This window comes from Gopherus flavomarginatus, chromosome 7, assembly GCF_025201925.1.
Source record: "Gopherus flavomarginatus isolate rGopFla2 chromosome 7, rGopFla2.mat.asm, whole genome shotgun sequence".
Taxonomy (NCBI): Eukaryota; Metazoa; Chordata; order Testudines; family Testudinidae; genus Gopherus; species Gopherus flavomarginatus.
Window position 1 is genome coordinate 106135683 of NC_066623.1, and position 15344 is coordinate 106151026.

Below are 15344 nucleotides of genomic sequence, written 5' to 3' on the forward strand. Positions count from 1 at the left end.
AAACTGTTGAAGTAATCTGTGCTCCTGCCTACAAGTCAGCAATGTGGCTTTATAAAGAAATAAGGGAAATTTGGAAGGGTGTTTGTTATCCTGCCACCTATAAACATCTAGAGAGAAAGCAGGGGCAGCTCCAGGCACCAGCACGCTAAGCGCGTGCTTGGGGCAGCAAGCCATGGGGGGCGCTCTGCCAGTCGCCGAAGGCAGCCTGCCTGCCATACTGGGGGCAGCAAAATGCCTAGAACCGCCCCTGAGAGAAAGTTCACCTCACTAATGTGAAAAGTATATTTGAAATATCTGTGAATTTGATTTAAATGTCCTCTTGGTTAAAATGTTGTAAGTCAAACCAGGCACAATGACATTTGAATTAATTCAAGCATACTCAAAGTAAGATTTACTGAAGATATCTATGTAAAATTGTTGGGCTTGTGAGATTTGGCTCATGTGCTGAAAAGTATGCGGCAATTTAATTAAGTAAAGCTAAGTTACTAGTTTCTCTCTGTTACGGAGGTTCAATAATTAGGCAGCTTCACGAATAGCTAATACAGCATCGGGGCAGACTGGTTTTGAAAACGTAAGTATGCTTACTTATTTTTTAACAATATCCTAGATAAAGTTATTTACTGTTTAATTAGAAATATGCTGAACTAACCACAAATTTGAAAGGGGAACTACCAAAAAAAAAAAAGTGAAAAGTGAGTTAAGGCCACTAATACATGCTAATGCTCTCCTAAGAACTTCCTGGTTCACTTAAGATACTCACAAGTATAAGAAGTCTCATCACAACCAATGGTATTTATGATGTCATTAAATTATATATTTTGGGATACCTTCAACCAAGCAGAAGTTCCAAGAAAATTTCACAGAGTGGAAACATGAATATTTATATGACTAATTAAAATGTATCTCTGTGCTGAATGTCCCCCACAGTCTGATTAATGGGGAAATTAGCACATACTTCTGGGCTCAATCTTTTTTTATTTGTATTTTACTTTTAATAGTAATTTCATTGTCAGAACAATGTTTTCTACAGGTGCCTGTGAGCACTATCTAGTGCCATGTAAGTTAACTACACATTAGTATTCATCGTTAATATCTTTAGGCTATATCCAGGATCCAACTTTCTATCTATATGTGGCAGCCTGAATTGTTAAACTAGCACCAGTAATTGCCACAAATAGCTGTCCATTTACCCTACTGCTCTCACCTCCTTTTACTCCAGTAGAGATCAAAATTGGAGGAAGACCATCTTCCGGGATCAGGTTCATCGCACTGCCAACTGGACTGCCAACCTGAGTTATACTTCCCGAGAATCCAGAAGTGTTATCGGTCTACAAAAAGGAAACAATTAAAGAGGACAGCATTTAAAAAAAGAAAAAAAGCAAGAGCTGGGTAGACTTCATCCTTAGATTGCTAGATGTAGGTGAAAGAGATATATCCACTCTATAGAATTATCAGTTAACCCTTGGTACATGACATTGACACAGACTAAGACAGACCCAGCACCTCCTCTCTCTATAAACACATGTACAAACAAAACAGAAACAAAGCAGCTTCCGTCACATCAAGCTTCTGCCCACGAGTTTGAAAATATTTACCAGAGCTCCGTTCTGGACAGCTCCAGCTGAATTTAAGCCCTGCCCTTTATGCATACAGATAGGCTGTATACCCAAACCTGGGAAAACTCCTTGCAAAGTAGTGGCCTGATACTGGATTAGAGCTCTAAAATGCTACTGCATAATGGCATATGCAATTCAACGGCTCATTCCAAAATATATAGCCAGCTTCAGCACTCTGCAAACCTCAAAATCAGCATGGACATAAGCCATACATATTACTAAAAGAAAATCTTAAATCAACAAACTGCACGTATCAGTCTCACTTAAATTGCCATAGAACTGAATGTACCATACAGGACAACGTGACAATGCTGTTCTGAGCAAGTTTCCTCACCTCTGCTGATAAACTGCTGTTGGTCACAGGCTTGGTTGGATCATGTGACACTGCTAGGGTTCCTGTAGGAGTTGTCCCAGCCACTGTCAATTTTGCTGCATCAGCAACTTCTCCATTAGGTAATATCCCATCAGCAAACCAAACACGTCTTTGTTCCCTGGGTTGAGCCACTAGTGAGAAAAATAGAGTTCAAAATCTCACAGCAACATGAAATGGAAGCTTCGTTCAAGAAAAGTGAAGTGCTTTAGTTCTAATGTAAAAAGTAGCAACGATAGCAGGGATGTGACGAATCCGTATTAACAGTATTAGGCAAATACTGAATACAAATTCAAACGGTGGCAGAAAGGCACCAGGGTCAGTGGGTTGATAGTATTATAATACACAGTAGAGATGGGAGGAACAAGTGGTAAGATGGTATCTGTACAAGATTCCCTAGTCTAAGAAAATAAGACATATCTACTTAATTAATACAAGAAAAAAAACACTTTATTGCATATATAAGGCTCTCTGATATAATTCCTACACACTAAGTACTTTAGAGAAATATCAGCCAGCATGATTAGGATCAATCATCTCCATGTGTTTGGAAATTACATTTGTACATACATTTCCTGTCTGCATTTCTCCTTCCCTTTGACCCAACCCACAACATGACAAGTGTCCTTAGCTGCAAGGTTTGAAAGGGGTGTGTTACCAGAGATTCACATTAAAAATTAATCAAAGCTTGTTTAGAAAAGAGAATGAAAGTTTTTTCTTACTTTCTGCTCCAGGGTGCTTTAAAACTCCCACAGGTACCATCACAGTGGGAGGTGGAGAGCTCAGGGCTCCTGAGGCCTGAGCTTGCTGCAAGGGAGGGATAGTAGAACAGTATTCAGCAGGATTGTTAGGGTTAGGACTCTGGCTTGAGGCACTCATCATGTTCTCCCAGGCTTGAGCTAAAGCAAACAGAAAACAAGATATGTGAATGTACATCTAAGTACGCAACACTCCATGACGATGGTTAAATTCACAGCTCCCATAGCTCTGGGCTTTTCCACCTACCGTGGGCAATCTCTTACTTTGATTAAAAACAGAGAGGACTTACACAGTTAAATTGAGACTAAAGAACAAAATACATGTTAAGACTATTGGTGTTTTGTGATAAGAACCTCAGCTCACAACGAAGTGTATTCCAAATTGTTAGCTATATATTTTGGTGTTAGTGGCACCTAGTTCCTTGTCCGTCATTTTGTCGTCATCTCCTTAGAGGATCTGAAAAATCAATTTTTATTTATACATTACCATAGGGTTACATAGTGTTCTACAGACAGACAAAAGCCTCACTCTTTACTCCAAAGATTTTACAATCTAGGTTACACAACACCAGGGCATCAGATTTACTTTTGCAAATGAGTACAGTACACTGTATTTTTTTATATCCAGAATAAACCAGTCTACCTTGACACCTTTTTTTTCAAACTATGAAGAAGTTTGTGTGCTGTGAATTTTTGAAGACATGGCCTGAACTTTAACTCAACCCAAAAAAAACCGCATGATTTTTAGTTTAAATACAACACACACCAAGTCAGAGTTTAAGTCAACAATGTCAGTCAGAGAACAAGCTCTTCTCTTTTAGTCAGAGAACTCTGCAGAACTGGATCTCAACTGAGCTATTTATTTGGTTGTCTATATAGGCAAAAGCACATAAAAGGGTATGCAACCGTATAAGGTAACCATGCGATTCACACCTGCAGCAAAACACACCGCCTCTTCAAATAAACGAATGTGTTACAATAAATATATTCAAATAATAACACATATGCATCAAGGTACCCAAAGAATCTGGCGGCACCTTAAAGATGACTCCTCTTTGTTTTTGTGGATACAGACTAACACGGCTACCCCTCTGACACAAGGTACCCGACGTCTCTCCAGAGCAGCCACAGGTACCTAAACCAATCACATAATGTATTCAAAAAAACATCTGTGAAGCTTTTAGACTCTTTTGGGATGCAAGGTGCTAGCTAAACTAAGCTACATATGAACATCTTTAACCACAGAAAAGCAAATAGGACATCAAAGAAAAATAGCTCTTTATTACATCAACTTATAAACACAAAGCAGAGCCAATGAAAGGATTTTGAGCCCTTTAAGATATTTCAATTTGACGAGAGAGGTGGGGCAGATTCAACGATTTTTAAAAAGCAATTCAGTGTCAATATAGAGTCCCAACATATAGGAGGGAGACTTAAAACAAAGCAAACAGATACGCTTAGGATTGTCTTCTTGGGATACCTAGAGCAGTTTTGTTTCAATCTTCTCTCCTTCACTTTATGACAGCCTGTGTCAGTTCAGAAATAACTATCAACTAGAAACACCTTCTCAGGCAAAGATGGCATCAGGCACTGTAATTAAGCACATACTCTGTCTATGGATGAGCATTATCAAACAAAAAAAATAGCGAAATGAAAATCCAATTCAGCAACCAAGTGAAATAACTACATCTAAAGTATAATCCATACAAGTGCAAAGAATGACTAACCCAAAATGCACTGAAAGACAAAAGTCTGGAACTGCCCTGAATTACAAAAATCTGGAGCTGACTGGATCAGGTAAGATTAGATCTGGTCAAATGAACTGACAGGCAACTGACTAGCAAAAGGAAAACATCATTACAAAGCACTGCAGATGGACAGAAACACAGATGACAAGTTGGCTCAGAAGCAGATACATGCAAGTATACAGGCAATGCTTTCCCTATAATAAAACAAGCAGTAGTGTCACTATTGTCTACTACTAATGTGTTATCAGTGCTGTCAACAGGACAGAAAAGCTTTTAAAAGGAAATCATTGTAATATGATCAATTTTGTTATACCTCTTTACAAGAACATTTGGTTTCAACTAAAATATTTTCAGGTTCCTCTCTTCTCCAAAACAAAAACAAATCCTACTCATAATCAAATGGTGCCAGCGGTCTCTGGCCAAACACATGAATACTTCATTGTTCTTGTTCGGTACATTCTGAAATGTATTAATTTCTCTATCTAAAATGTAACATTTATCAGCATCTTTGTCATAAGAACAGCCCTACTGGGTCAGACCAATGCTCCACCTAGCCCAGTATCCTGTCTTTTGACAGTGGCCAGTTCCAAATGCTTCAGAGGGAATTAACAGAACCAGGCAATTATCAACTGATCCATCCCCTGTACAAGCTTCTGGCAGTCAGAGGCTTAGGGACACCCAAAGCAGGGGGCTGCATCCCTGACCATCTTGGCTAAAAGCCATTGCTGGACTTATCCTCCAGGAAATTATCTACAATAATTCTTTTTTGAACCCAATTATACTTTTGGGCTTCACAACATCTCCTGGCACCAAGTTCCACAGGTTGACTGCATCGTGTGAAGTACTTCCTTATGTTGGCTTTAAACCTGCTGCCTAATGATTTCATTGGGTGACCTGTGGGGCAGGATGGGAGAAGACAACCTGGGCCCTGTGGCTGGCCACCTACCTGGCCGGCAAAGCCCAAGTGACCTATATGGCCCTGAGTGAGAAACAGGCCAGGAGCTACGACGCAGTAAGGGCAGCTGTCCTAGATCGTGTGGGGCTGTCTGCCAAGGTTCCGGGCAGCGAGGTGGACATGGGGTTTGCAGCCCTGAGCATTCACCCAGTAGTTAATGGACTGGGCCACCCAATGGCGGAGACCAGACGCCCAGACAGAGAGGGATATCATGGATGCGCTCATCCTAGAACAGTTTTTACATGGCCTCCCCAAGAACATATGGGTATGGCTGAAAAGACACCAATCCAGTACGGTAGAGGCAGCGGTAAAACTGACGGAGGAGTATGCAGAGGCAGACTTCCCCAGGAAAGAAGACACCCACATAAGGAAGAAGAAACTGGGAGAAAATCCAGGCACCCCCCGACCAGGAAGGGTCCAGAGAAAAAACGGGAGAACAACCAGGGAGTTCCCATTGGGACCAGGCAACCTAACATAAAAAGGGGGACTGCCTGGACATGGAATGTGGCTTTGCAGAGATTTGTGGGTGGACCAACTTTGGAGGGTAGGGGAAGGGGCGGAAACTGTCCACCATTCCTGTGATGGTGGGGAGGAGACCCCAGCGGGGTCTGGTGGATACGGCCTCAGCCTGCTCTATTGTAAGCAGGGGGCTGATGAAGCCACAATGGATGATTCCCGATGCCGAAGTGAATTTGGAGAGCATCCATGGGGATGAGAGGCAGTGCCCAATGGTCCAAGTGCCCCTTGAAGTCCAAGACAGGTTCCGCTGGAAACGGGTTGGGGTAGTAGAGGGCCTGCCGTACCCAGTGGCAGTGGGCACCGACTGGGACCCCGGCCTAAGAGGAAAGCAGGTAAGGGGAGGAAGGCCCATGGTAGGAAAAGGGGAAGACCCCTCGAAGAAGAGGGAAGGGATCTCTGAAGCAGAACACCCCTAGACATCAGAGTCCAAGTCAGGAAGGACGGGACAAGGAAAGAATAGAGGCAGTATCCAACCCCATGGCCCTCAACCAAGCTGAAGGGCCTAACAGAATTCTCTGTAAAGGGACTCCCGGCAGATGAGACCCAGGCCCTGCTTGATGGGTTTTTGGGAACCTCAAGTCCTGGGTGTCCAGGGGAAAGCTGAGATCAACCCCGAACCCCTCTCAGAGGCAAAGGGAGAAAAGGAAGGGGGGCACTCCTGGGGGTGTGACTGGTGAGAGGACCTGTGGGTGGTGGCAGAGCTATGGGAGCGTCCACCCCTCACGCAATGTGGCTTCTGCGGGTGGAGGATGGCTGAACTCCACAAGAAACATCCGGCAAGTCACCAGAAAGACGAGGGAGGACTCCTGCATATGGCCCTGCCCAGTAGGGGGTGAAGAGGACTTGGATGGGTGAACCTGGCAGTTGGAGAAGAGGGGATCGTGTGTGACAGAGTGCTGGGCAAGAATGGCTGACTCAGCCCTCTGTCACACCAGCTCCCAATAAGGGAAGTAAATTGCAGCTGGCTAGAGAAAACTTGCACCTAATTGGTGAATGAGAGACAGCTGCCTGTCCAAAAGGCTGGGAGGAAGGAAGCCAGGCGGGAGCAACAGCTCTTCCCGCCTGTGTGCAGACACTAGACCCCAAGCTGTGTATGGTGAAAAGGCGGTGGAAGAACAACCTTTCATAAACGGCACCAGTGGTTACTGAAACCCAGGGTCTCGGAGTGACTGTCAGCACAGAAGGGGCAGGAGCTACAAGTGGTAACAGCTAATTTAGAACCCGTCATTTTGTATGGATAGTTGGGATTATGTTTTCCAATGTGCATTACTTTGCACTTATCAACACTGAATTTCATCTGTCATTTTGTTGCCCAGTCACACAGTTTTATGAGATCCCTTTTTAACTCTTCACAGTTAGCTTTGGACTTAACAATCCTGAGTAATTTTGTATTGTCTGCCAACTTTGCAATCTCACTGTTACCTCCTTTTCCAGCTCATTTATGAATATGTTAAGTAGCACTGGTCCCAGTACAGATCCTTAGGGGACCCAGTTATTTACCTTTCTCCACTGTGAAAACTAACACTTTATTCCTACCCTTTGTTTCCTATCTTTTAACCAGTTACTGGTCCATGAGAGGACCTTCCCTCTTATCCCATGACTGCTTACTTTGCTTAAGAGCTTTTGGTGTGGCACCTTGTCAAAGGCTTTCTGAAAATCCATGTACACTATATCAACTGGAACCCCTTCGTCTACATAATTGTTGACCCTCTCAAAGAATTCTAATACATTTGTAAGGCACGATTTCCCTTTACAAAAGCCACATTGACTCATCTCCAATATATCATGTTCATCTACATGTCTGATAATTCATCGAAAATCAATGTCATATTTGTGCCTATCTTAATTCCTAGTTACTGTAAACTACAATTTCTTATCATGCTGCTTATAGCCTTCAGTGGAAGATGTTATTTAGCACTTTATATTTTTTCAAATTCCTTCACAGACATTAATTAAGCTTTAACACTCCTCTGAGATAGATAAAATTATTCCCATTTAATAGCTATGGAAGCTGCCCAAAAATTTTGAATGCCACACTTGAGCCTTCACAACTCCAGCAGAAGTCAATGGGACTTCCAGGTGTATTCAGGTCCTCTGAAAAACCAAGGTGAACTGTTAATGGGGAACACAAAAATCAAGGCATCCCAACATTAGTGGACACTTCTGAAAACCCTGGCCTAAGTAATTTCAGAGACTGACAGATTAAAGCCAGAAGGGACCACTGTGATCATTCAGGCTGTCTTCCTGCATAACATAGGATGTAATACTTCCCTAAATTAATTCCTGTTTAAACTATGGAATTTATTTTAGAATCATAGATTATTAGGGTTGGAAGGGACCTCAAGAGATCATCTAGTCCCAAAATCCTCAAAGCAGGATTAATCCCCAAATCCCTAAATGGCCCCCTCAAGGATTGAACTCACAACCCTGGGTTTAGCAGGCCAATGCTCAAACCACTGAGCTATCCCTCCCCTTGGAATCAAGAATCTAGTCTTGATTCTAAAATATGTTGTGATGAAGAATTCACCACAATCGTTTGGAACATTTTACCGTGATTAATCACCCTCACTGTTGAAAAACTGAATCTTATTTCTAGTCTATATTTTGCTATCTTCAACTTCCAGCCATTGGATCCTGTTACACTCACGCCTTTTAGAGTGAAGAGCCTATTATTCAATTTGTGTTCCCATGTACATCTTTAGACTGTGCTTAAGTCACCTCTTAACCTTCTTTTTTGATAAACGTGATTGAGTTCCTTAAGTCTATCATTATAAGGAATATTTTCCAATCCTTTAATTGTTTTCATGGCTCTTCTTTGAAACCTCTCCAATTTTTCAACATCCTTCTTGAACTGTGGATACCAGAATTGGACACAGTATTCCAGTTGTAGTAGCACCAGTGTCACATACAGAGGTAATATAAACTGCCCCACTTCTATTCAATAGTCCTGTTTATACATCCAAGGATTGTATTAGCCCTTTTGGTCCCAGCATCTCCCTCAAAGCTCATGTTTTGCCCGCAATTTGCCTGAAGCCAAGATCAGAACACAAGAGTTATTTAGCAGTACCTATGCCTCAGGAGTTTTTCCTGTAATCAGTCCATTAGACCAGGCCTCCTCCTCTGACACGAAGGAGTTAACAATAGTGATGTTATTTAATAGGTCAGCTAATAAGAAATGAAGCAACATCCTCCTGCGCACTAAGATTACTTTAATGATTTCCCCATAGTATGTAGTCTAGAAAGGGACAAAATGTGAGTTTCGTCTCTTTGGTCTCATGTATGAGAGGGTAACAAGTCAGCTGTTTGTTAAGAAAACAAGCAGAACAAGCTTCCATACTTTCCTCCATACAAAACAAATTTTCTGAAATCCAAGCAGGGTGCTTTATGAAATAAACTCTTAATCTTTCTGCAACCTTACCTGCTTTTTAGATTTCACTACTTACATGTGGTACAAGAGTCCCCAAATCTCACAAGGATTTCAAGTTGACTTCTCTAGAGCCTTTGCATTCTTAAATATTTGCCAGCAAGAATATAGTGTTTTCAATACTCCAGGCATACAGCAGCCACTGACAAACACAAAGCCAGTAAAACTTTGCATTTAGTCCCTATCTTTCAACTTACCATTCATTAGTACTGAATGGCAGATTACACACACTCTGGCTTCTTTTCTGTCCATGTACACCAATTTGCATTTCAGACTACAGCATGCTGCACAGAAAACCTGGAGCAAAAGAAAAAACATATTGAACCACTCAATGTTTCATGATAAGAGTAATTTAAATAGATTATTTCAGATACTGAATACATTAGAAGGAGCAAAATTAGAAAGGAAATTATTAATGATCCTCCAACAGTGTCACAGTGAAATTGATTAAGATCAAATGAGCTAATATCAGTCTCATTTAATCCTACTGAACTAAGCACTATCTGCAATGATACAAATGTACACACTCCCCACAGGAGTAATTTAAAAATGCAGGTTTGAGATAATGGCTAATGGACCAGGAAAATCATATATGTAATCCCTCAGTGAACTGCGGGATTGGGAATTAATAGTGGCCACCTTTACAGCTCTCTGAAATGAATCATGTTTAAAATACAATACTGGGAAAGTGCTCAGGCCATTTCTCTGGTCACTTAAATCAAAGCCAAAACTGGATGGGGAGACGTAGAGGGGGTTCTGTGAGATACATTTCAGAAGAAAGGACAGCCATTTTGTTTCTACACTTGAGACCTGCACTGTTGTAACTCTCAGTAGTTCAAATGAATCACCATAAAAGTGTCTCCTCACCAGCCACCCGGGCTACCTATTAAGCCCTGTCGGTACATAGTACACCTATCAATCCCTGCAGTATCCATGCATTATGGGTACCTATCCCACAGTTCCAACATAAGTCTCTCTCAAAAGTAGGGTTTGAGGGAACAGTAATCCATTCTTCGACACAGTGCCAAAATGTGTAAATTAGTATTTTTCAATATATAAAATAGCAAGAAATTTTGTAAAATTAAATATCAGTGTTACATATTTTCAAAGAAGAAAAGCTTTATGATCACTGCAATGCATTCTTTAAAAGAGAACTCATATGTGCAAAATTACTGAAGCTGCAACAAGAAAGTAATCAGGAGTACAAGACTCATCCCACACCGCATTGGTTGCTAAAGTGGAACACACTGCATGACTTGTGCTGGAAGGACCAACTGGAATGCTGCATCTTCACTGCCAGTACTTTCCACCTGCACCGGACTAACAGCTCAGTGACCCCAGGAGGCATGCTACAAGAAAGTGCAATTGTAACAACAATGGCAAAGCCTGTGCATCATTACAAACATTTGTATGGAGACATGAGGTACTTTACCGATGTGGCAATGCAGTGGTGCATGTAATGCCCAGAATTCTCCAGTGCAGACAAGATTCTGGCCAGTCTATCTTAAGGTTTATAATGTGCATTTAAATAAAAAGTCAGTGTTTTCCCCTATGTGTCCTAGGGCTTTTGTTCAGGTGGCATACGAAGCCACTGATGAGTGCACGTTTCACGCAGAAAAACAACTTAAAGCATATGAAATTTAGATGCATCAGACACTATGCTATAAACTTTCTGAAAGCCAAGTCGAAATTTTAGATTTCCACCCAATGTAATTTCAATTTTATTTGGTTTTCATATGCATAATTAACAATGTATCTTTCTTTTAATCTTCATAGACCTTCATGTAATCCTATACTTTTTTCCTACCCCAATTGCAACATTTTTAAATCTTGCACATTTTAAAACTACATACAAAGCCCAGTCTATACTACAAGTGAGTCAAAATACTCTGTTCCAACAGTTAAACATAACAGTGTCTGTCGACCTCCTAGACCAGTTAAAATGACAGAGTTGGTTCAGTGTGCACTAAAAATGTTGGCCATATTGTAATGAGGGGCATACATTTTGTAAATAGATCCTGTAACTCTGTTGTAGTTTGTAACCTAGAGATGAAGCCCAAGCCTGAGACAAGATTTTAGCATAAAAATGATGAGAGCTGGAATAACAATTTTGTCACCTGGATGATCTCATCTAATGGTGGGTAAATTGTAACATTTCCTTTTCTAATTATGTCAGCTATACTTTACCAGCTTTTAAAGCAATATTACCAGCACTGGTTTCTGAGTAATTTATTTTGAGATATTCTGCTTCATTTTAATTCTCAGGGAAGTCTATCCACTGGAAAATTCAGTTCAGATTTAAACTAGGAGGACAATTACAGAACATGGAAAAATCAATGTCCTCAACCACAGACCAAAGGACTAAACTAATTAATCTCTAATTCAGGACCCTGTGAAGAAGATTACAGTCTGCATTTAACAAAGCTTTTCAAGCACAATGATTTCTATGATCTAAATACTAAACAGAAATAAACAGTAGAATGACAAAACGTTAACACCTGTTCTCATTGGCATCTTTAACTTTGTAGTAGGTGGAGTGCAGGTGTTGTATACAATCAAATATAAACAATATTTAAGGTGAAAGTGAAGTGCGCTTTTGTTTTTCAGCAATATATATATATTTGAAAGCGACTGTCAAGCAATTAGTGTTTAACATAGCAGAAAATGGCAGCTTGCCTAAATGCAGCAAGCTTACACAGTGCAGTTACAAGATGTTCTGTTTGTTTTTGTTTTACTACTCAGTGCAAGGAGAATCACTAGTTTGGTTTACAGAACAGAACTGTCACATACAAATACTCCACTTGTTCTACACAAGGATATTACACGTGACCACTACAGATGACAATGGAAACTACATATACAAAAGATAAACAATTAAGTCAATAGTTTCCCCTAAAATATATCATCACTTTTCAGGTTCTTAAATTTAAAACAAAGTTTGTAAACATGCATATTTAATTTCGGCCCACTCCCCTGATGTTCAGTGGCTTACACTGATTTTGTCAATTACTATACAAATTAAAACATCAACACTTTCTCCAGGTGTCATCCAACTATATTTAAATGCAGGTTTTAATCTCAAGACTTTTTGGCCACTATGATTAGTTTTAAGGGAAACTGTTGTGTTACCATTCAGATTCAGAATCTCTTAGATTATCAACACTGAACATTTAAAAAATCTACATTTTTTGCCCCTTATGCGGTCTATTTAGCTATGTATTTCTGTTTACCCTTCAGTCATTTTCATTTTTTGTTTCTCATACTAGTCTCAGAGTTTAAGGCTAGAAGGGACCACCAGATCATCTGTTCTGGCCTCCTGTACATCACAAGCCACTAAATACCACGCAGCCACGACACACCACACCCAACTACCAGAATTAGACCAAAATATTACAGCCTTCAGAAGACTAAATGACAGTGTGCCACAGGCAGAGAACAGGATGGGCCAAACGGCATCAATACCACTTCTAAAACTTGGGTTTCAAGGAGAATGATTCAGTTCAAACCAAATAGCTGGTTTTCTTTAAAACACCCCCAAAGCTTATAGTAATTTGGTAAATTCACAAAAAAACTCAAGTATGGCCTAGCTACTTGACAGTGACCCTAAATAAGTGACAGCTAAAATCAAATACCAGTCAGAGGCTTTATCCTGTTTCCACTGACATGATTTAAAAATTCTCATTGATTTTGGTAGGAGGAGGATTGAGCATTTAAATACATCAATAATTGAAAGATGCACTAAATATAGGGATTTAAACTATATCCTACAAGTAGATAGTGACTGTTTATTACTTATTTTTAATTATTTATTGCATATTCTAGTATTGGTGGATTTCAATATTATTTGTATTAATAAGAGTATGTGTTTATTCCAAAAGAGTGCTTAACCAGTCAGAACTATGAGAAGAATTTTTCATCAAGTCTCAAAATAAAGAGAACATGGAACAAATGCAAAAATATGAATGTGAACACAACCCACTTGACTGTTCATCAAATTACCAGTTCTTTTACTTAATTGGACAATTGCCAGGAGAACAGATTCAGTGTTACGTATTTCAGTTGCTAAGAAAGACAAATGTCATACCTAGACAGCTATATGGGATACTTAATGTTTTCTGCAAATTTCCTTCCTGGAGCAGACAGATATGAATCTATGTTTGCTCAATTTGATTCTTTTAGGTCCTCTGTTCATGTCATTTTGCTCCCCTGGGCTATTCTGGCAGCTAAAGATCTGATCCAAAGCCCAGAGGAGTCAGTTGACTTCAGAGGGCTTCGGACTGGACCCTAAATGAACCAAATTTACTTTAATATGTTTATTTTTAAAATGCATTAATGTTCCATTTTCATCTTATTTTTAAAGTAATTCATGAATGTTTCCCAGCCTAGTGTTTTTAAAATTAATTTTGAATCATCCGATTGAGACACTGCACCCCATATTCTTCAGTGATATTATATGATTATGAAATAGTTATGATGTATTTTATGCAAGATATGTCATGTGAGATGTCATAGAAAATGTTACGATTTGCTGAATATGATTATCCTATTTGTATGCATGTATCATTTTTGTTTCTGAAGTTATGAATACTAACTATGTATCTGTATTTCAAAAGTAGTTACATCTGGGTAACACCCACTGGACAAGATGCTTTCAGTCTAGATAGCTGGGTGAGGAAGGGCCTATTAAGGTCAATGAGCCATTAGTAAAAAAACAACAGAAGCTTATCTCCCACCTGGGGAGCCTTCCTGAGAACGCTACAGACAAACTCCAAGTAATGACTGCTATGACTCTACAAAGACATGTGATGTGACAACATGTCTCTAGACTCCATCTTGGAATGGCAGCGTTTTTTCCACAGACCAGTCAGGGAACCCAGCTTTGAAACAAAGGGTTCCCACCATATGCAAAAGCTATATAAGGCAGAGAGCGACATCATCTGTTGGCCTTCACTCCCCACACAAGAAAACCCCTGGAAAAGCCTGAGGAAAAAAGACTCAACGGGGGAAAGTGCTGGACCCAGGCTAAAGGGATTTTTAGCCTGCGAATGAAATATCTGGGGATTCCAAGCTGTATAGCAAGTGCAGCTTGCCCCTTAAGAATCTGTAGCCTCCTTGTATCATCTTAAGGTGAGAATCTGCTACTGATATCCAATCTATTTAATATATTAAACTTAGTTTGCGGTTGTTGTTTATTTGCTAGGTAATCTGTTTTGATCTGTTTGCTATAATTTATAATCACTTAAAATCTATTTTTTGTAGTTAATAAACTTGGTTTTGCTTTATCTGAACTAGTGTGTGGAAATCATAACTCAGGGGCAAAAGGCTGTTGCATATTCCTCTCCACATTGAGGGAGAGGGCGAATTTTATGAGCTTACGTTGTACAGTTTCCTGTGCAGTGTAAGGTGTTTTAACTTTGGGTTTATACTCCAGAGAGGGTGCATACCTGAAGAGCTGGGAGTAGCTTTCCCATGCACGGGCTGGTCAGAGAGCCTGCTTGTAACTACAGCCAGGTGTGTCCCTACTTGTACGTATGCCAGTGAAAGTGCAGTCTGGAGGACTTTGTAGCTTGTCACAGCAGTACAGTGTGAGAGGGAGCCCAGGCTGGTGGGTCAAGGGACTCTGGGGTAACCCAGTTCCAGGTGCCACCAAGGGGGAACCCATCACACTGATCTATTAGTTTTAGATTTCTGTTTGCAGTAGTGTGTGCCATTTACTTATACTTCAACAACAAAATATTTACAAATATTTTATGAACTGTTTTATCACAAAAATGCCATATTTGCATTTAAACTAATACAACCCTATCTAAATAATAATGGTGTATAACAAAAGATAAGTTCTTACTAAGAAATACAATTAGTTATAATATTCAAAGAAATATTCCTCATACCATAAAAACACATTTTAAAATTACATTTAATTGACCTTCCTACACAATTCCTCTTAATAACCA

At 40.1% G+C, this 15344-nt stretch overlaps 1 protein-coding gene across 1 annotated transcript in view; it reads right to left on the reverse strand.

Annotated features, from left to right (window-relative positions):
* The window catches only part of ZFYVE9 (zinc finger FYVE-type containing 9), a 98332-nt gene that overhangs the window by 27693 nt on the left and 55295 nt on the right, over positions 1-15344 (reverse strand). The window contains exons 5-8 of the mRNA XM_050961653.1: positions 9588-9687; positions 2709-2885; positions 1951-2120; positions 1205-1328 (exon numbers count right to left, since the gene is read on the reverse strand). Of these exons, the coding sequence (XP_050817610.1) occupies positions 1205-1328; positions 1951-2120; positions 2709-2885; positions 9588-9687 (571 nt within the window). The remainder of the gene's footprint in view (positions 1-1204; positions 1329-1950; positions 2121-2708; positions 2886-9587; positions 9688-15344) is intronic.